At 42.8% G+C, this 23240-nt stretch overlaps 1 protein-coding gene across 2 annotated transcripts in view; it reads right to left on the minus strand.

The window, feature by feature from the left end:
- Positions 1 to 16409: 16409 nt before the first annotated feature.
- Positions 16410 to 23240, minus strand: part of LOC105464397 (solute carrier family 25 member 17) — a 52288-nt gene continuing 45457 nt past the window's right edge. For both annotated transcript variants that reach the window (XM_011712241.3, XM_071080638.1), the window contains 2 exons: positions 21921 to 22003; positions 16410 to 17472 (listed from right to left, as the gene is read on the minus strand). In XM_011712241.3, coding sequence (XP_011710543.1) covers positions 17325 to 17472; positions 21921 to 22003 — 231 coding nt within the window. In that variant the 3' untranslated portion in view covers positions 16410 to 17324. The remainder of the gene's footprint in view (positions 17473 to 21920; positions 22004 to 23240) is intronic.

Genomic DNA, 23240 nt, shown 5'->3' on the forward strand with positions numbered 1-23240 from the left:
CCTCCCAAGTAGCAGGGATTACAGGCGTGCACTACAACCCCCGGCTAATTTTTTTTTTCTTTCTTTTTTTTTTTTTAGCAGAGACAGGGTTTCACCATGTTGGCCGGCTAGTCTTAAACTCCTGACCTCGGGTGATCCACCCTCTTCGGCCCCCAAAGTGCTGGGATTACAGGTGTGAGCCACTGTGCCTGGCCTATTCCAAGTCTTAAGATAATAACCTAACTCTTTCAACAAATTGCCAGTCAGAAACTCTTTGAATCCACCTAGGACCTGTAAGCTCCCCTGCCCAACCTTTCCAGGCTGAACCAATGTATAGCTGATATGTATTGACTGATGTCTTATGTCTCCCTAAAACATATAAAATCAAGCTGTAACCCAACCACCTCGGGCACATGTTCTTAGGACCTCTTAAGACCGTGCCTTGGAGGCTGGGCGCGGTGGCTCGCGCATGTAATCCTGGCTAACATGGCAAAACTCCGTCTCTGCAAAAAAAAAAAAAAAAAAAAAAAAAAAATTAGCCAGGCATGGTGGCGGGTGCCTGTAATCCTGGTTACGGGAGGCTGAGGCAGAAAAATTGCTTGAACCTAGGAGGCAGAGTTTGCAGTGAGCCTAGATTGTGCTACTGCACTTCAGCCTGGGAGACAGAATGAGACTCTGTCTAAAAAAAAAAAAAAAAAAATTATCTCTAGTTTCTGTTCTTTATAGCTCTTAGGTATGTCTAAAAATCACTTTACTGATTTATATGCTTCTTGTCTGTCTCTTTCCATTCTAATGCAAATCCCATAAAACAAGAATCTTGTCTGTCTCATTTACATTATATCCCTATTGCTTAGCAAAGTGGCTGGCACATGGCAGATCTTCAAAAATTATTCATTGACATCTTTTTAATTTTTGTTTTTAAGGAACAGGGTCTTGCTCTGTCACCCAGGCCAGACTGCAGTGGCATGATCATAGCTCACTGCAGCCTCAAACTCCTGAGTTCAAGTGATCTTCCCACCTCAGCCTCCAGAGTAGCTCGGACTGCTGGAACATGCCATCATGCCTGGCTATTTTTCTTTTTAATTTGTTGTAGAGATGGAGTCTTGCCATGTTACCCGGGCTAGCATAGCTAGCACTTTTTTTTTTTTTTCTTTTTTATGAGACAGAGTCTCACTGTCTCCCAGGCTGGAGTGCAGTAGTGTGATCTTGGCTCACTGAAACCTCCACCTCCCGGGTTCAAGCGATTCTCATGCGTCAGCCTCCCAAGTAGCTGGGATTACAGGTGTGTGTCACCACGTCTGTCTATTTTTGTATTTTTAGTAGAGATGGGGTTTTGTCATGTTGGCCAGGCTGGTCTTAAACTCCTAGCCTCATGTGATTCACCCAATTTGGCCTCCCAAAGTGCTGGGATTACAGACGTGAGTCACTGAGGCTAGCTAGCGTTCTTGTTTTATTACACAGTACATTTTCTGCTCACAAGCTCCTGAGATCATGCATGTATTTCTCAGCTTCCTTCTGCCTAGACATGCCCATACTTTATTCAATTCAGACTAAGGTAGGAGTGCATCAACCATATGGTATTTAATATGGTGAAATTTCTAAGGCACTAAATCTTAGGGAAGCCATGTCTGACTTAACACTATAGCCTATCCCCCTCAATATAAACTCAATAAACAAATATGTACAGAATATTCATAGTAATGCCTGGGACTTAGCCATAGTAATGAGGGTTCAGAGCTCTGAATCTGCTAGATTGAGAGGGTAGGTAAGTAAACAAATAAATACAATTTAATGCTGACGGCGCTTGACAGAGCTCCACCCAGAGTATCATGTTCCAGAAACTAACAAAGACATACATACCTCCCAGCCTAGTCAATATAGTGTAAGACCCCGCCTGCAAAAAAAAAAAAAAAAAAAAAAAAAAAAAAAAAAAAAAAAAAAAAATTAGCTGGGCAGGGTGGCACTTGCCTGTGGTACGAGCCCCTTGGGAGGCTGAGGTGAGTGGATCGCTCGTGTGGTTGAGGCTGCAGTGAGCTTTAATCACGCCACTGCCCTCCAGCCTGGGTGACAGAGCAAGACTCTGTCCCAAAAAAATCAAATCAAATGAAATCAAATCAAATCAAATCAAAAGCATTCCAGATACCTTTGTTTTAGGGACATCCTTACCCAAACTTGAAATTCAAATGATGGGCCTACTCATTTTAACGTGGGTGTTACTGCATAAATCATACCTCAAGGAAAGATGCAGGAACTCAGCCTTGAAAGATATTCTTTTTTTTTTTTTTTTTTTGAGATGGTGTCTTGCTCTGTCGCCCAGGCTGGAGTGCAGTGGCACGATTTCAACTCACTGCAACCTCTGCCTCTTGAGTTCAAGCAATTCTCCTGCCTCAGCCTTCTGAGTAGCTGGGACTACAGGCGCCCACCACCACACCCAGCCAATTTTTGTATTTTTAGTAGAGATGGCGTTTTACCATGTTGGCCAGATTGCTCTTAAACTCCTGACCTCCAGTGATCCGCCCACCTTGGCCTCCCAAAGTGCTGGGATTACAGGTGTGAGCCACTGTGCTCGGTGGAAAGAGATTCTTAGTAAAGGTCAACCAAGTACTAAAAAAGAATCCAATTTATTTTTTTCATTGACTGTATGCTGAATCTACCTTTGATCTTTGGAGAAAAGAGAAATAGTACTGGTACACTTCTGAACTTATTTGCTAAGTTGCTTGTTAAGCTAAATAATCACAACCATCAGGTGGCTATGTTTTTAACCTGCAGTCCTTTGGCATGTGATATGTATTGAGAGTAACAGGCTTACCTCTTCTAGGAAGACGGAATGCTGTTGTGGAAAGACAGATGGCATTTGAAGTTAGAAGACCTGTTTGGTCCTGCGCTGTCACTTACCGGCTGTGTGACTATGAACGAGTCATTTAACAATTTGGAACCTGTCTCCGCACCTATAAAATGGAGATATCATCTGCCCACTGCATCTCAGAGGTCTGGAGTACCAAATAAGAGGGTGGATGCCAGATTGTTTTATCAGCTACAAAGAAATATACAAAGATTAATAATCAGTGTTTGTATCTGTATGCTACAGCTTTAGCAAGTGACTGGCACAAATGTACTCATAAGTGTTTGTAAAATAAATTAATATCTCAAACGCTCCTGGAATATAGACCAATGAGAGCTCTAGTCAGCTATAACCAGGAAGCCTCAATAATTACAACATTTATTTCAGATGATGTGGGCCAAGTGTGGTGGCTCATGCCTGTAATCCCAGCACTTTGGGAGGCCAAGGCAGGTGGATCACTTGAGGTCAAGTGTTCGAGACCAGTCTGACCAACATGGTGAAACCCCCTCCGTCTCTACTAAAAAAAATACAAAATTAGCTGGGCGTGGTGGTGCACATCTTTAATCCCAGCTACTTGGGAGGCTGAGGCACGAGAATTGCTTGAACCTGTAAGGCAGAGGATGCAGTAATCTGAGATGGCGCCATTGCACTCCAGCCTGGGCAACAAGAGCAAAACTCTGTTTCAAAAAATAATAATAATAATAATAATAATAAAGATGATGTGGAAAGATTTTTTACCTGTTTACATTAACAGCACTTGTTTAGTGAGGATTTGATTTTTAAATTCATGGGTTGTCAAAATGCTTTTTACCTCCTGCTCTGACTTTTAATCATTTTTCTGCCTGTTGGCACTTCCACCAATGGTGAACAGGAACAAGGGAGTTAACAAACTGGATCATTCTATTTTGCATGTTTCTTTTTTTTTTTTTTTTTTTTTTGAGGCAGGATCTCACTTTGCTGCCCAGGCTGGATTGCAGAGGTGTGCTCTCAGCTCACTGCAGCCTTGGCCTCTGGGGCTCGAGCAATCCTCCTGCCTCAGCCCCCCAACTAGCTGAGACCACAGGCACACAGCACCATGCCCGGCTAATTTTTGTATTTTTTGTACAGGCAGGGTCTTGCCATGTTGCCTAGGCTTGTCTTGAACTCTTGAGCTTAAGTGATCTCTCTGCCTTGGTCTCCCAAATTGCTGGGATCACAGGCGTGAGCCAGTGTGCCCAGCCGCCTAATTTTGCAAGTTTCTGTTAACTCCAATAAAGGCCATAAAGAGGTGGATGCTACTGGTCAAAAACTGTAACTTTTGTGTCTCACACTTCGATACCTGTTGATATGGAGAAGTACTGGCTTCATTCTCTGGCCAAAAAAGGTGATAAATGATAGATGACAAATTAAAAGTTTGGACATATGCTTGGGGAAAGAAAAAAGTAAAAGAATATAATTTCAACAAAGTACTACCAACTCCACTCTTCACTTTAATACATATAAAAAGGTGCTTCAGGGTACTGTTCCACTAAGTTCAAGTCACAGCTCCTATTCAGATTGTTTATCAGATCTAAAAATGCTTCCTTTTTTTTTTTTTTTTTGAGACAGAGTCTTGTTCTGTTGCCCAGGCTAGAGTGCAGTGGTGTGATCTTGGCTCACTGCAACCTCCGCCTCCCAGGTTCAAGCGATTCTCCTGCCTCAGCTTCCTGAGTAGCTGGGATTACAGGCGCACACCCCAACGCCTGGCTAATTTTTGTATTTTTAGTAGAGATGGGGTTTCACCATGTTGGTCAGGCTGGTCTCGAACTCCCGACCTTGTGATCCGCCTGCCTCGGCCTCCCAAAGTGCTGGGATTACAGGTGTGAGCCACAGCACCCGGCCTAAAAATGCTTCTTTTTCTGGTTGAATTGGGAACAAATTTCACTAGACATCACTGACAGCAGTGATTTATAATGATTTATAATAAGAAGCTGACTGCAATGCCCTCTGGTGGTTTAAAGCTTTCTTCGTATCTATAACTGCAAAGTTAAAAAAAAATGCAGCCATTTTCTATCAAACGGGAGTTTGTTTATAAATTAAAACATCAACAAAGATAAGCCATAAAACTTCCTTTTGATTTCCATGACTATCATAATAATCATAAAGCACTTCTACTGATGCACTTTGCAGAACATAACTCCACGGTTCAAGGAATTAATAAAATAATTTAGCCTGTAATCCCAGCCTCTTAGGAGACTGAGGCAAGGAGGGTCACTTGAGCCCAGGAGTTTGAGGCTGCAGTGAGCTATGACCACGCCACTGTACTCAGTCCGGGGAAATAAAGCAAGATTCAGTCTCTTAAAAAACAAAGAGATTTATAGAAAGTCCCTGCCCTATGACCTTGCCATCTAACAAAGACACATAAACTAGGAGGCCATGCAGACATGAAACCAAATCCCAAAGGACAGAACTGCTTTTTAAATTTAATAACATGATATCATGGTAGGCAAACCTTTTGGTTCAATAACTGAATTCCTGGAAATTTTTCTTAAAGAAATAATCAGAGGCCGGGTGCGGTGGCTCAAGCCTGTAATCCCAGCACTTTGGGAGGCTGAGATGGGCAGATCACGAGGTCAGGAGATTGAGACCATCCTGGCTAACACGGTGAAACCCCGTCTCTACTAAAAAAATACAAAAAACTAGCCGGGCGAGGTGGCGGGTGCCTGTAGTCCCAGCTACTCAGGAGGCTGAGGCAGGAGAATGGCGTGAACCCGGGAGGCGGAGCTTGCAGTGAGCTGAGATGGCGCCACTGCACTCCAGCCTGGGGCACAGAGCGAGACTCCGTCTCAAAAAAAAAAAAAAAAAAAAAAAAAGAAATAATCAGAAAAATGTAAAGAGATACATATTTTAAGGATTTTTATCGCCACTTCATTTATAACAGCAAAAATTGAAAATAACCTAGAAGTCCATCAATGGGAGTCTAACTAATTATATATATTCATATAATGCAATTCTATGCAGCAACTATATAATAAAATTAGCACGTATTTATTAACATTATATTTGAGATGAAAAGGTTACAGAATTAGGCATAGTTTCATCCTTTTTTTTTTTTTTTTTTTTGAGATGGAGTCCTGCTCTGTCGCCCAGGCTGGAGTGCAATGTGCGATCTTGGCTCACTGCAAGCTCCGCCTCCCGTGTTCACACCATTCTTCTGCCTCAGCCTCCCGAGTTGTTGGTTCGGACTACAGGCACCCGCCAACACGCCCAGCTAATTTTTTTGTATTTTTAGTAGAGACGGGGTTTCACCGTGTTAGCCAGGATGGTCTCTATCTCCTGACATCATGATCCGCCTGCCTTGGCCTCCCAAAGTGCTGGGATTACAGGCATGAGCCACCACACCCGGCCCATCCTGCTTTTTAAAAAAACCCTTATCTATAAATATACTTGTGTATGTATACATTTAAACAAGTGTGAAAATGCATATACCGAAATATTAGCGAAATGTATAGAAATATATATCTCCTCATTCTCTTTCTTCTTTTCTGTATTTTCTGAAAAATTTTATAATGACTATGTATTACTTTGGTAAGGAAAGAAAATGTCTAAAGCTAAACAAAAATTTTAACCAAAATATAAAATACATCAACCTGGGAAATACAGTGAGACTGTTTCTACAAAAAAATTCTAAAAAATTAGCCAGGTATGGTACAGTCCTAGCTACTCAGGAGGTTGAGGCAAGAGGATTGCTTAAGCCCAGAAAGTCACAGCTGCAGTGAGCTCTGCCGATGCCATTGAACTCCAGCCTGGGTGACAGAGTGAGATCCCGTCTCTAAAAAAATAAATAAATAAAATAAATACAGATAGCCCCAAGTAGGACAAGACACTATAAGATTCTTGGGTAGAAAGAACATCGGGACGTTTGAATTCCTGTTTTAGACTCCCAGTCCTTTGCTATATGACCTGAGCCAGACCTGTGTCTCCATTTTCCATCTATACGGTATGAAGTAACTAAAATAAATGTCATACTAGAGAGAATAAAATGAGAATGAGTATATTAGAAGAAAAATCTATATACACCTATAAACTGGTTGCAAATTAAGAAAAGAAACAGGATTTTCTCAATTTAAAAAATTAAAAATATAAATATGTTATATATATTTACTAACTATAACATATATGTAAATATATTTAATATGTGTAACATATTAAATATGTATAAAATATATATCTAAAAACATTGAAGACTTAAGGTAAAGGATAATTTCTATATTATCCTTATATATATTACATATATGTATTTAATACATTTATATGTAAATGTGTGTCTAATTTATATATACATATTATGTATATTTTTTGAGGCAGTATCTTGCTTTGTCACCCAGGCTGGAGGGTGGTGACATGATCATGGTTCATTGCAGCTTCAACCTTCTGGCTCCTGGGCTCAAGGAATCCTTCCATCTCAGCATTCCGAGTAACTGGAATTGCAGGTGCGCACCACCATGCCCAGCTAATTTTTTCTTTTTCCTTTTTTTTTTTGAGACGGAGTCTCGCTCGTCGGTCGCCCAGGCTGGAGTGCGGTGGCGCGATCTCGGCTCACTGCAAGCTCCGCCTCCCGGGTTCAGGCGATTCTCCTGCCTCAGCCTCCCGAGTAGCTGGGACTATAGGCACCCGCCGCCACGCCCGGCTAATTTTCTGTATTTTTAGTGGAGACAGGGTTTCACCGTGTTAACCAGGATGGTCTGGATCTCCTGACCTCGTGATCCGCCCACCTCGGCCTCCCAAAGTGCTGGGATTACAGGCGTGAGCCACCGTGCCCGGCCATTTTTTCTATTTTTTGTAGAGATGAGGTCTTGCTATGTTGCCTAGGCTGGTCAAACTCCTGGGCTCAGGCGATCCTTCTGCCTCAGCCCCCTAGATTGCTGGGACCATAGGCATGAGCCACTGTACCCAATCTTTTATAATTTTTAATACACTAACAAATGCAAAATAAAGAAATCAAATAAAAACTCAACTAGTTTCTTTTCTCTTTTTTTTTTTTTTGAGATAGAGTCTCACTCTGTCACCCAGGCTGGAGTGCAATGGCATGATCTCGGCTCATTGCAGCCTCCACCTCTTGGGTTCAAGCAATATTCTCCCGCCTCAGCTTTCCAAGTAGCAGGCAAAAACAACAAAAAACAGACAAGTTGGACTTCATGAAAATTTTAAAATGCATGCATCCAAAGACACTATCAACAGAGTAAAAAGGCAACAGAATGGTAGAAAATATTTGCAAATCATATATCTGATAAGAGATTAATATCCAGAATATATACAGAATTCCTAAAACTCAACAACAAAAAAACACTTGATTCAAAAACAGGCAAGTAACTTTTTTTTTTTTCTTTTTTTTAATTCTGAGTTGGCTCACTAGGGAGTAGGCAAGTGACTTGGATAGACATTTCTCCAAAGAAGATATACAAATGGCCAATAAGCACATGAAGAGATACTCATTATCACTAATCATTAGGGAAATGCAAATCAAAACTACAATGAGATACCACCGCACACCCCATTACGATGGCTACTATCAAAAAAGCAGAAAATAGTAAGTGTTGATGAGGATGTGGAGAAAGTGGAACACTTGTACACTGTTGGTGGGAGTGTAAAATGGTGCAGCTGCCATGAAACAGTATGGTGATTCCTCAAAAAATTAAAAATAGTGCCAGGTGCAGTGGCTCATGCCTGTACTCCCAGCATTTTGGGAGGCTGAGGCGGGTGGATCACCTGAGGTCAGGAGTTCGAGACCAGCCTGGCCAACATGGTGAAACCTTGTCTCTACTAAAAATAGAAAAATTAGGCCGGGCGTGGTGGCTCAAGCCTGTAATCCCAGCACTTTGGGAGGCCGAGACAGGCGGATCACGAGGTCAGGAGATCGAGACCATCCTGGCTAACACGGTGAAACCCTCTCTCTACTAAAAAAAATACAAAAAACTAGCCGGGCGAGGTGGCGGGCGCCTGTAGTCCCAGCTACTCGGGAGGCTGAGGCAGGAGAATGGCATAAACCCGGGAGGCGGAGCTTGCAGTGAGCTGAGATCCGGCTACTGCACTCCAGCCTGGGCGACAGAGTGAGACTCCATCTCAAAAAAATAAAATAAAAAAAAATAAAAAAAAATCAGCCAGACGTGGTGGCAGGTACCTGTAATCCCAGCTACTTGGGAGGCTGAGGCAGGAGAATTGCTTGAACCCAGGAGGTGGAGGTTGCCGTGAGCTGAGATTGCGCCATTGCACTCCAGCCTAGGTGACAGAGCAAGACTGTCTCAGAAAAAAAAAAATTAAAGATAGAATTACCATACAATCCAGCAATTTTACTTCTAGGTATGTGTCCGAAAGAATTAAAAGCAAGGTTTCAAAGAGATATTTGTATATCCATGTGCATAGCAGCATTATTCACAATAGCTAAAATGTGGAAGCAACCGAAATGTCCCTAGAGAAGCAAAATGTGGTATACATACAGTGGAATATTATTCAACCTCAAAAAGGAAGGCAATGCTGACCTATGCTACAACACAGGTGAACCTTGAGAACATTATGCTGAGTGAAATAAGCCAGTCACAGTAAGACAAATACCGTAGGATTCCACTTAGATGAGGTACTTACAGTAGTCAAAAATCATAGAGACTTCAAGAAACTAGAATGGTGGCTGCCAGGGGACAGGGGAAGGTGGGGAGTGGAGAGTTAGTGTTTAATGGGCATAGAGTTTCAGTTTTACAAGATGAAGAGTTCTAGGATGAATGGTGCTGTTGGTTGAACAATATTATGAATATATTATATGCTACTGAACTCTACACTTAAAAATGGTTAAGATGGGGCTGGGTGCGGTGGCTCACGCCTCTAATTCCAGCACTTTGGGAGACCAAGGCGGGTGGATCACCTGTGGTTGGGAGTTCGAGACCAGCCTGACCAACATGGAGAAACCCCATCTCTACTAAAAATACAAAATTAGCCGGGCGTGGTGGCGCAGGCCTGTAATCCCAGTTACTGGGGAGGCTGAGGCAGGAGAATCACTTGAACCCGGGAGGCGGAGGTTGTGATGAGCCGAGATTGTGCCATTGTACTCCAGCCTGGGCAACAACAGTGAAACTCTGGCTCAAAAAAAAAAAAAAAAAAATGGTTAAGATGGTATGCCATGTGTATTTTACCACACACACACCCAGACACACACACAAATTAGGAGCAGAAAAAAAAAAAAAACCTCATCTAATCTCTGTACTAGTTTCCAAGTAAACATTTCTGTATTAGTCAAGATAAATCCAATTCCAGACCTTGATAGTAAGCCTAAACTGTTCTTCCTGGTCAATCTTCATAAAGGTAAAACGGAACAATTAATGCTATGTCTCATTATTATTTTTTTTTTTGAGGCAGGGTCTCACTCTGTCGCCTAGTCCTATGTCTAATTTTTAAAGTATATTTAAAATTAGATTTTGGGCCAGGCATGGTGGCTCATGTCTACTCCCAGCACTTTGGGAGGCCAAGGCGGGAGGATTGCTTGAGTCCAGGTGAGACCAGCCTGGGCAACATAGTAAAACCTCTACATAGTAAGATCTCTACAAAAATAAATGAAATAAAGTTAGATTTAATTATTATTATTTTTTTGAGACAGAGTCACCCAGCATGATCTCACTGCAGCCTCCACCTCCTGGGTTCAAGTGATTCTCCTGCCTCAGCCTTCCGAATAGCTGGGATTACAGGTGCCTGCCACCAAATCTACCTAGCTTTTGCATTTTCAGTAGAGATGGGGTTTCTCCTTGTTGGCCAGGCTAATCTCAAACTCCTGGCCTAAAGTGATCCCCCGGCCTTGTCCTCCAAAAGTGCTGGGATTACAGGCATGAGCCACCGGGCCCCCTTTTTTTTTTTTTTTTTTTTTTTGAGATGGGGTCTTGTTCTGTCGCCCAGGCTGGAGTGCAGTGGTGCGACCACGGCTCATTGCAACCTCTGCCTCCTGGGTTCAGATGTTCCTCCCACCTCAGCCTCGTAAGTAGTTGGGACTACAGGCGTGCACTACCATGCCTGGCTTTGTATTTTTTGTAGAGGAAGAGTTTTGCCATGTTGGCCAGGCTGGTCTCAAATTCCTGGGCTCATGTGATCCACCAGCCTTGGCATCCCAAAGTGCTGGGGTTAAAGGCAAGAGCCGTAACACCTGACCTAGATTCTAAATTCTTAGAGTACAAGCACCTCATCTTCCTTCCCAAGTCTACATGTAGACATAACTGCTAAGTAGAATGGGGGTCCTAATCACTCCTCCTCCCTCGTTGCAGGCCCTGTGTGACCTGATGCTGTTTCTTCTCCTCTGCTTCAGTATTTGTTCAATCCAGAGGTCCAGGTTGGAAAGCTTCTGGATCTCATTCAGACTAATGCACAAATAATAAAGTATCATCCTCTTCCTACTTTGCATATGCTATTTATTTCCTGTGGAGGTCCTCCACCCACTGCTTGGTGTGTTTCTAGTTCAAATGTCGCCTTCTGGTCCCACAGTTCAACAGAGTTAGGTCCCGCTTCCTCATGCTCTCAGAGCAACTCCTGAATGTTTACAGCACATTTCTCATCAGAACTCACCAGCGGTACAATTTTAAGTTGTTTTTGTCTGACTCCCACGCTGAACAATGAGATACATGAGGGCAGAGACTATTATTCATCTGTATAATCCCAGCAATTTGCATAGTGTTTGGATATGGCAGACAATCAAAAATGACTTCTTAAATGAATATAACATTATTCTTAGAAGAGGAATTTGCAATTTAAGAAGGTCCTCCATATGATACCCACACAGGGAACCACCTACTTGACTGGCCATCCAGTTTGCCAGTGGGTTCTACAGAAACCAAAGCAAAACAAGAATGAGGTGCACGTGACACGATTACATAAGCTGCACGTGACACGATTACATAAGCAGTGCCCTTAGGGTAGATCATTTTGGTGACTCCAATTAAAGCAAAGAAATAAACGAAGGTTATTTTTTTTTGTGGGGGATGGAGTCTTGCTCTGTCATCCACGCTGAAGTGCAGTGGCATGATCTCGGCTCACTGCAACCTCCGCCTCCTGGGTTCAAGCGATTCTCCTGCCTCAGCCTCCCAAGTTGCTGGGATTACAGACGCCCACCACCACACCCAGCTAATTTTTGTATTTTTAGTATAGACAGGGTTTCACCATGTTGGTTAGGCTGGTCTTGAACTCCTGCTCAGGTGATCTGCCCGCCTTGGCCTCCCAAAGTGCTGGGATTACAGGCATGCGCCACCGCGCCCGGTCTAGATGGCTTACTTTTAAGGACATCTGAAGAATGTAGTATGGCAGGGTAAAAAGTCAGCCTCAACTAGGAATCCCTACCCCTATTCATGACACGTGTGACTGTAGATAAATTACCCTTTAAGCTTCAACTACTTCATCTGTTAATGGAAATAAACTCCATACGCTGGAGTTGTTACAAGGATATCAAGATGTATATAAATTAATTGTAACTAGCATTTAGTGGGCATTCAGTTTCTTGCATGGAAGTTTCAGGACCCACTCTCATGCTCTATAACTGGTTTCAAACAGATTTCTCCTTCCTTTTCAATGTCATTACAGACTGAACCCCATTTGCTGGGTCCCACAGTTCACTGTCCAGTATGTACCTGCCACACATTTTTTGAACATCTCTTTGAGTGTTGTGGTAGGCACTGGTCTCTCCCTTTCCTTGACTCTCATACCATCTCCTAATTTCTTTTTCACTCTGTCTTTAGTAGTTTTCCTTCTTCTCTCACTTAGCCTCTAGAAAACTTTTTTTTTTGCTCATTAAGCCCACTGAATGCACTTTTCAGGGGCAACAAGTATGTCCCAGAAAGATCAGCACTAACCTTCAATTTACATAGTAATAAAGCCCTCCCACTGCTCCTGTGAAGGCAAAACAAAACAAACAAAACGAAACAAAACAAAACAGGCCGGGCTTGGTGGCTCACACCTGTAATCCCAGCACTTTGGGAGGCCGAGGCGAGCGGATCATGAGGTCAGGAGATCGAGACCATCCTGGCTAACACGGTGAAACCCCGTCTCTACTAAAAATTGAAAAAAAAAAAAAAAAAAAATCAGCCGGGCGTAGTGGCAGGCACCTGTTGTCCCAGCTACTCGGGAGGCTGAGGCAGGAAAATGGCGTGAACCTGGGAGGCGGAGCTTGCAGTGAACTGAGATTGCGCCACTGCACTCCAGCCTGGTGACAGAGGGAGACTCCGTCTCAAAAAGCAAAAGAAAACAAAACAAAACAATCAGGTTCTCAATCAGTCACTTTTTTGTGGTGGGTGGGGGGTGCGGGGTAAAGGCTCTTGCTCTGTCACCCAGGCTGGAGTGCTGTGGTGCGACCACAGTTCACTGCAACCTCTGCCTCCTGGGCTCAAGCGATCTTCTCACCTCAGCCTTCCAAGAAGCTAGGACTACAGGCATGAACTGTGGTGCCCAGCTGATTTTTTTTTTTTTAAGCAATTGAGACGGGGTCTTACTATGTTGCCCAGGCTGGTCTCGAAGTCCTGGACTCAAGAGATCCTCCTGCCTTGGCCTCCCAAAGTGTTGGGATTACAGGTGTGAGCCCTGGTGCCTGGCCTCAATCAGCCACTTTTAGTGCACACATAAATATCCTACAAATGAGGCTTTGTGTATGTTGGGTATTCTGGTGACATTCCACACTGTCAGGCAAGTAATTAATTCACTTGCCCAGAGAAGGGCTCTTCTTAGGTGTGTGGCATTTGGCTCCTCAAGTCACCATTCTTTTTTTTTTTTTTTTTTTTTTTTGAGACGGAGTCTCGCTCTGCCGCCCAGGCTGGAGTGCAGTGGCCGGATCTCAGCTCACTGCAAGCTCCGCCTCCCGGGTTCACGCCATTCTCCTGCCTCAGCCTCCTGAGTAGCTGGGACTACAGGCGCCCGCCACCGCGCCCGGCTAGTTTTTTGTATTTTTTAGTAGAGACGGGGTTTCACCGTGTTAGCCAGGATGGTCTCGATCTCCTGACCTCGTGATCCGCCCGTCTCGGCCTCCCAAAGTGCTGGGATTACAGGCTTGAGCCACCGCGCCCGGCCTCAAGTCACCATTCTTTAGCTTTTCAAAAGAGCCAAGGTGAGTCACTAGCTCAGTCAGTGACGCTGCCATTAAACCAGCTCATGTTTTACTGATTAACTGATAAGTGTCTGGGAAACTTGACTACTAAATAAAATATAGAATTACTGGATTTGGCTTTTTTTGAGAAGATACAACAAAGGAAAGTTCCCAAAAAAGAAATGTTCACAATTAAAACAAACGGAAAGTGGAAAAGCTGCCCCAAAGCAAAACCTAGTTCATTTGCTTGGTTCAAACAGCTTTTATTAAGCACATAGATATGCCCTGTACCGTGCCAGATGCTCTCCCGTATCTACAGCTGTTAATCATCAGAACGGCTTTGAGAGGTCATCATTTCTACCTGACAGATGAAGACCCGGAAGCTCAAAAGGTCAAGTGATTTGTCTGTAGCTGCAAATGCTAATAAAGTGACGGAATGAAAACTGGAACCAGATCTGGCTCAAAATCCAGAGTGCCTTCCACTAAACCACAGATACATCTATTCAAATAGCCATATCCCTAACCAGTAACAATGATATCATAATAGTTGTCACCAACATTTATCTAGCTCCTCTCATGTGGCAAGCCCTGTGCTAAGCGACTTACGTATATGATCTCATTTAATCCTCACAATCACCCTATGAGGTAGGTTTATCAAGATCTCCATTTCATAGTTGAAGAAACCAAGTTTCATAAAAGCTCAGTAACTGCTTAGTTCCCACAGCTGGTAAGGAGTAGGACAAGTTTGCACCTAGGTCTATCTAATTCCAGAACCCATTCTCTTAATCATTACACTAGATTGCAGGAAACTCAAACTCTAGTCCTGCTTCTAAAGAGGCAAGTCGTTTGATAGTTTTCTCTCAATTTCCTTGCTAGTTAAATGGGGATATTGTTACTTGTCCCTACCTATTTCACAGAAATATTAGGATTATAAAATGAGAAAGTATATAAGCTTTCAAAAGGGAAATTGCTATATAAATCTAGGTACTGTCTAAAGTTTCACTCAGATCTTCCCTATTCCACAGTCACCAAGGGATTTGGCTGACATCATTAGCTCTCAAACGTCCTCTGAAGTGGAGAGTATTATCTCCACTTATCAAACAGCAAATTACAAAGAGATGGCGTAAAATGCTAGTCAGCAACAGAGATGGGAATAAAACCCAAGATTTCTAACTCCCATTGAATATGTTCTTATGACAGATCTATTTCTGCATTTCTTACTTAACTGTAGAATAGACAAGGGTAGAAATATGACAGTGCCCGCTTCAAAACACACATTAAATACTTACAGAAATTAAATTTTCTACTGCGGTGACACTAATACAATCCCTAAGGTTCTTAATTCTCATATTCTAGAGAAACTGCACAAAGTATCAAAAATAAAAAATTCCCTTTTCCCTAGTACAGACTTCAGCTCTTCAGTTTTCTCAAACAAATTATGGTTACAAAACTAGGTGGGTTACTAACTAGTTTCAACTGGTGAGTCTATAAATTTCCATAAGGAACATAACTCAATGTTAAATTGTTTCCTCATAAAATCAGAAAAAGAGAAGCATCAAACACATTCTCACATCATAAATAGCTAATAGAGCTATATAATTTGAATTGGAAATTATCCTAACAGACCAACTCGCAGTATTCTGAGCTCAAAATTCAAGTTCCAAAGGGAACAGCATAATTAAAACAATAATGAAAACACACATGGCACCTTTATGATCATTCTTCTCCTATTCAGAAATCAAAATAATGTTGTACTTCCCACCCAAGGTCTGCCACAGGCACATAAAAACCTTAAAGTAAAATTAAAAAGTAGTAAAAACAATTCTGTCTTCAATTCTCTGACTTAAATAGGGGATGAATGTTCAGTCCTCTTCCCAGATTATTAGCTCCTGCTAATTTTTGTTTGCTAGAACAATACGATGATCTTTAACAATCATATACTTTGAAATTACCACAGGGACTAAAGAGGAAATTAGAGAAGGAAATTTCCGCTCTCAAAATTGAATTAAATCCTAAAGAATGAAGTATTTCATTATTACTCTCTCTGACTGAATCATGGACTTATAAATAAAAAACCTGCCATTTTGTTATAGGGACAAACACGAAGTCACAGAAATCCAAAGAACTGCTCTACTAATGTCAAGAAAATTTGCTTCTTGAGTGGGTCGAGATATCTAAATCCACTCCTAGCCACATAATAAAAGCCCTACCACCTAAACAACGTGCTGTGAGTAGAAAGCAAAAGATGACATAGGACTCCTAGATTTTTCAGAGGTTGTTTGAATACATTAATCTCTTTCGTTTGAGAAAAATCTTTATCTTGATGTCCATAATTGAAACCAATCACTTCTGGTGGGTCAGGGGGTCCTATGGTCTCTGGACCTTTAATGTGGCTAAGAATCCCCCAGGGATGTTAAAATACGGAGCAGGATTCAGAAACTCTGGGTTGCATGCCCAGCAAGCTCGCGGCAGTGTCATTGTCTGATGGACTACACTGAGCAATAGGACTCTAAGGAAGGTTTCCAAATGAAATAACCTCAACCAGATGTTTATTTTCAAAATATACAGCCTACACCAAGTTTATAACGGGAGATAATATTCCAGACCTCAACAAGATACCTGCTCCCCCTCTTCTCATTTTTGTGATTTTTCCCATCTGGTTGCAAACTCAACGTAATACCTTAATGAAGAGCAATTTTCAAGAGTATCTTTTTTGTGCTGACCATTTATTGGGACTTGACTGACCAGGGCTTGCAAGGATGGACACAAAACTTCAAGTCTTTCATAATGAAAGTATTGATTCAAAATAAATATTCTAAAAATTATGTCAAACACTAATGAATAAGTGACATTTACCAATAGTTTATAAGAGAATCGTTTTGGATGAACAATTTTCATTTCGCAAAATAAATCACTCATATCCTAAAAAGACACCTCTCCTTAGGCAGGAAAACAAAAGCCCAACAAAAATCAAGTCATGCCCGTGGCACAGCCTTAATGTTAGTTTTAGGGAGGAAAACGCCAACACTGAGACATACAAAAGTATTTGAGGAGAATTACACGTTATTAAATTTGTCCTAGAACCTGGGGGAGTTCAGGGAAAGAAAACAGCTGGTATATTTAAGAAAAATTTAAATAGAAAATATTACACATGAGAGCAAAATAGTCCATTTCTCTTAAGAAAACCAATAAACACTCACAAACTTTCATTTTTAGGTTTTCAACAATGTTTTTTTCATATTAGTCCAACTGCCACCAGTCAGCATGACAATTAAGGTGACAACAGGTCCAGTTTGCCATACTCCCTGTACACCCTTGGATGCTTTTCAAGCCAAAGAGGGTAACATTTGTGGTGGGAGGAGCCAGAGTCAAAGGAGAATCATTTCTCTTCACTCACGAGGAAACCTCCCTCTTGAGCATCTTCGGAATTTTTCATGGGAAGGCATCTCAGTGTGTGTGTGCACGCTTTAGCCCCATAACTGTGAAGGTGGCAGCTGTCAGTTTCTCATAAACAAGGAACATGAGAGCAGCAGTGAGGACTGTCTGCAGCAGTTTGGCTTCCAGGCCTTTGTAGAGTCCCAGTATTCCAAAACGCCTAAAGGGAAAGAGGTTTGAAAAAACAGAACTCAGCTCCTGCATCAGAGAACATGCTGCCTAGATAGCAAAGCACTTTGATGAGAACAAGCAGTGGAGGTTTTAGATTCAACACAGACTTCTGCTGTCAAAGTACTTCTTACCTTTAAAGGTATTTGGGGACTGATGAAAGTTTAGTATTCATGAACCACTAATACTTTGTCTTTATAGTCACCATTAATTAGCAGAATGTTGACAGTATCCCACTGAGGATGCAGATCCTGAAACCTCCTGAAACCATCTTAATGGCAAAATCTGTGATCTAACTAAGAACTTCTGGATCTTCACTTTAATGCTAATTCAGTTATTTCAACTTAGTCCCTAAATGGCAGGACAGCTACCAATATGTTTAGATCATTTCAGCTCAATATAACGAAAGAGAAAAATGAAAAGCTACCTGATTCTCAAACTTCCCATACATTTCATCCTCTCACTCGGTGGTTTTCAAATTTAGCAGGCATCCAAATCACCTGAAAGGCTTCTTAAAACATACATCGCTGGGTCAATTCCCAGAGTTTCTGATTAACTAAGTTTGGGATGAAATTCAAGAATTTGCATTTCTTCTTTTTACTAGAGACAGGGTCTCACTATGTTGCCCATGCTGGTCTCCGACTCCTACGTTCACGTGATCCTCCAAGCCTCGGCCTCCCAGAGTGCTGGGATTACAGGTGTGAGCCATTGCACCCAGCCCAAGAATGTGCATTTCTCACAAGCTCCCAGATGAGGAAGAGGAGGATGCCAGTCACCCAGGCTGGAGTGCAGTGGCGAGATCTTGGCTCACTGCAACCTCCGCCTCCTGGGTTCAAGCCGTTCTCCTGCCTCAGCCTCCCGAGTAGCTGGGACTAAAGGCATGCGCCACCACGCCTGGCTAATTTATTTTTATTTATTTATTTTTTTGAGACGGAGTTTCGCTCTATCGCCCAGGCTGGAGTGCAGTGGTGTGATCTGCGCTCACTGCAAGCTCCGCCTCCCGGGTTCACACCATTCTCCTGCCTCAGCCTCCCAAGTAGCTGGGACTACAGGCGCCCACTACCACGCCTGGCTAATTTTTTGTATTTTTAGTAGAGACGGGTTTCACCACGTTAGCCAGGATGGTCTCGATCTCCTGACCTTGTGATCCACCCATCTCGGCCTCCCAAAGTTCTGGGATTACAGGCGTGAGCCACCGCGCCCGGCCTTTTTTTTGTATTTTTACTGGAGACGGGGTTTCATCATGTTAGCCAGGATGGTCTTGATCTCCTGACCTCGTGATCTGCTCGCCTCGGCCTCCCAAAGTGCTGGGATTACAGGTGTGAGCCACCGCACCCAGCCACAGATTTTGGTTCTTACAAATAATGTCGTAAATTTGGAAGCAATCTACATGTCCATCAACAGATAAATGGATAAAGAAAATGTGGTACTTATATAAAATGCAGTACTATTCGGCCGTCAAAAAGAATGAGAGCTTGTCATTTGTAACAACATGGATGGAACTGGAGGTCATTCTGCTAAGTGAAACAAACCAGGCACAGAAAGACAAATATCGCATGTTCTCACTTATTTGTGGGACCTAAAAATCAAAACAATTGAACTCATGGAGATAAAGAGTAGAAGGATGGTTCCCAGAGACTACTGGGAAGAGTAGTGTCGGGCGGAAGGCGGGGATGGTTAATGAGTACAAAAATAGAGAGTTTGAATAAGACCTTGTATTTGCTAGCACAACAGGTGACTAGAGTCAATAATAATTTAATTGTACATTTAAAAATAACTAAAAGAGTATAATAGGACGGTTTGTAACAAAAAGAATAAATGTTTGAGAGGATAGATACCCCATTTTCCATGATGTGATTATTATGCTTTGCATGCCAGTATCAAAACATCTCACGTACCTCAAAAATATACACCTGCTATGTACCCACAAAAATCAAAAATTAAAAAATAAAAAAAAAAAAGCCATTAATAACATCTGTATACAAGCTTTTGTGTAGACATATGCTTTCATTTCTCTTGGGTAAATACCCTGAAGTGGATGGCTGGGTCCTATAATAGGTGTGGTACATATAAATTTTTTAAAGAAAATGCCAAATTGCCTTCCAAAGCAGCTGTACCATTCTATATTCCCACCAGGAGCATGAGAAAGTAAGTTCTGTGGCCGGGCGCGGTGGCTCACGCCTGTAATCCCAGCACTTTGGGAGGCCGAGGCTGGTGGATCACAAGGTCAGGAGATCGAGACCACGGTGAAACCCCGTCTCTACTAAAAATACAAAAAATTAGCCGGGCGCGGTTGTGGGCGCCTGTAGTCCCAGCTACTCGGGAGGCTGAGGCAGGAGAATGGCGTGAACCCGGGAGGCGGAGCTTGCAGTGAGCCGAGATCGCGCCACTGCACTCCAGCCTGGGCGACAGAGCGAGACTCCGTCTCAAAAAAAAAAAAAAAAAAGAAAGTAAGTTCTGGCTGCTCCAACATCCCTCCCAATACTTGATATAGTAAGTATTTATTTTTTACTTTATACCTATTCTTTGTCTTTTATTGTATTTTATTTTTTGATAGAAGGTCTCACTCTGCTGCTCAGGCTAGAGTGCAGTGGCACAATCACGATTCACTGCAGCCTCAACCTCCTGGGTTCCAGCAATCCTTCCACCTCAGCCTCCTGGGCAGCTGGGACTACAGGTATGCACCAGCACGCCTAGCTAATTTTATATTTGTGTTGAGACAGGGTCTCACTATGTTGTCCAGGCTGTTATCAAACTCCTGAGTTAAAGCAATCTGCCTGCCTCGGACTCCCAAAGTGCTGGGATTATAGATGTGTGCCACCATGCCAGCCTAATTTTATCGTTTAGTCCCTTGAATGTTCTTTTTTTTTTTTTTTTTTTGAGGCAAGGTCTTGCCTCTATAGCCCAGGCTGGAGTACAGTGGTGCCATCATAACCCAGCATAGCCTCGATCTGTCGGGCTCAAGTGAATCTCCTGCCTCACCTCATGTGTAGCTGTGATTACACATGTGTACCACATGCTTGGCTAATTTTGTAAATATTTTTTGTAGAGACAGGATCTCACTACTTTGCCCAGGCTGGTCTTGAACTCCTGGCCTCAAGTCATCCTCCTGTCTCAGCGTCACAAAGTGTTGGTATTACAGGCATGAGCCACTGTGCCCAGCTGCACATTTTATTTTAATAACAAATTTATTTTCAAAATATCTTGTGGCCGGGCGCGGTGGCTCAAGCCTGTAATCCCAGCACTTTGGGAGGCCGAGACGGGCGGATCACGAGGTCAGGAGATCGAGACCATTCTGGCTAACACGGTGAAACCCCATCTCTACTAAAAAATACAAAAAACTAGCCGGGCAAAGTGGCGGGCGCCTGTGGTCCCAGCTACTCGGGAGGCTGAGGCAGGAGAATGGCGTAAACCCGGGAGGCGGAGCTTGCAGTGAGCTGAGATCAGGCCACTGCACTCCAGCCTGGGCGACAGAGCCCGACTCAGTCTCAAACAAAACAAAACAAAACAAAACAAAAAAACAAAATATCTTGTATCTAGGAACACTAATAAAGTTATAAGAGCTTCTGCTTCAAAGGAGGTCCCTGACATACCTGACTTCACTAAATGTCAGTTTCTTTAAATGAAACAGGAAATGGCAATAGTTCTTAACTCACAGAGCTACTGTTAGGATTGCGATTACCTACGTGTAGCCTCTAGCTCCAGTGAAAATGTTAGCTACTCTTACCATCATCATCATCATCACTATTATTACTTTTTCCACTGCCCCCTCCCTTCTCCAGTACTCCTATTCTATAGGCAGATGTTACATTGCTAAGAGGGGTCATAGGATATGCCACTGATGAAAGCACCACTCAGGGTGACTGGAGTATAGAAGGGTTCTCTTTCTGAAGGAGTTCTGTATATTTGTGTTTTTTGTTTTTTTTTTTTGAGACGGAGTCTCGCTCTGTCGCCCAGGCTGGAGTGCGGTGGCCGGATCTCAGCTCACTGCAAGCTCCGCCTCCCAGGTTTACGCCATTCTCCTGCCTCAGCCTCCCGAGTAGCTGGGACTACAGGCGCCCGCCACCTCGCCCGGCTAGTTTTTTGTATTTTTTAGTAGAGACGGGGTTTCACCGGGTTAGCCAGGATGGTCTTTATCTCCTGACCTTGTGATCCGCCCGTCTCGGCCTCCCAAAGTGCTGGGATTACAGGCTTGAGCCACCGCGCCCGGCCAGGAGTTCTGTATATTTGTAACTAACAAAGAATAACAACCTGAACTTTTCCATAATTTCCCAAAATACTGTCATACTGTACTAGGCTCCTAAAATGGGAAACGTCTAAGCACAGCAAGCAAGGGAAAGGTTTTGGACCGAGGCAGTAGTGTGAGAGAGGGAAATGCCGTCCCTGGCAGAGACGGCTGCTGAAGGAGAGCACGGGATGCGAGGCATCTGCAAAGCTCACCTTACTCGTTGGTGAAGAAGATAGAGAATATTCCGAAGACTTCCCAATGTTCTGTTTTCTGGGTTTAGTCTATGACGCCCAAACTGAGGAAAGAGGGAAAAAAAAGTAAGTACTGTTGCTGCTTTTAAAAATCTTCATTACTACCTGGAGAGGATATTATGTTGGAGCAGTATCTTTTTTTTTTTTTTTTGTTGTTGTTGTTGTTGAGACAGAGTCTCGCTTTGTCGCCCAGACTGGAGTGCAGTGGCCGGATCTCAGCTCACTGCAAGCTCCGCCTCCCGGGTTCACGCCATTCTCCTGCCTCAGCCTCCCGAGTAGCTGGGACTACAGGCACCGCCACCACGCCCGGCTAGTTTTTTGTATTTTTTAGTAGAGACGGGGTTTCACCGTGTTAGCCAGGATGGCCTCGATCTCCTGACCTCGTGATCCACCCGTCTCAGCCTCCCAAAGTGCTGGGATTACAGGCTTGAGCCACCGCGCCCGGCCAGTACCATAGATTTCATTAAACCTGTATTTTTCAACTGAGTGAAATATTTCAATTAAATAAGCGAAAATAAGAAAAATTTTTCTTTTCTTTTCTTTTTTTTTTTTTTGAGACATCTTCTCACTCTGCCACCCAGGCTAGAGTGCAGTGGCGCAATTTTGGCTCCACCTCCCAGGTTTAAGCAATTCTCCTGCCTCAGCTTCCCGAGTAGTTGGGATTATAGACATGTACCACCACGCCTGGTTAATTTTTGTATTTTTAGTAGAGACGTGGTTTCACCATGTTAGCCAGGCTGGTCTCAAATTTCTGACCTCAAATGATCCATCAGCCTTGGCCTCCCAAAGTGCTGGGATTACAGGCGTGAGCTACCACGTCCAACCTAAGAAAAAGTTTTCAATGAAGCAAGCATAGTAATTTTCATTTTATAGAAATGTATAGGAAAATTCTACCTCAAAATAAAAAAATATGCCCAGGATGATGATTTAGATATTGATGGTAGTAACTTCCACTTCTTTAGGAAATTCTGAGAAACGAATCATTTAGGACCTCTGCAGTCTAAGCTCTTCACATTATGTGTTTACATTATAAAAGTGTTAAAATACATTTACAAGGATGCTACTGAATTCCCTTATATTAAGTACCAATTTTAAAATAATACATTAGTAAAAATGCTTTTAACAGAAAGTACTAATTTTTCTGAACTGGAATACTCTCACTAAACACCCCTATTTTATCTAGCAACAAGCCTTTTGAAATTTTTCTCCAAAACAGATCTTGCATCTGTCCTTATCCTATTCCTCTCCTCTTTAGTGCCGCCACCATGGTCCAGGCCACCA

This window comes from Macaca nemestrina, chromosome 15 (assembly GCF_043159975.1).
Source record: "Macaca nemestrina isolate mMacNem1 chromosome 15, mMacNem.hap1, whole genome shotgun sequence".
Taxonomy (NCBI): domain Eukaryota; kingdom Metazoa; phylum Chordata; class Mammalia; order Primates; family Cercopithecidae; genus Macaca; species Macaca nemestrina.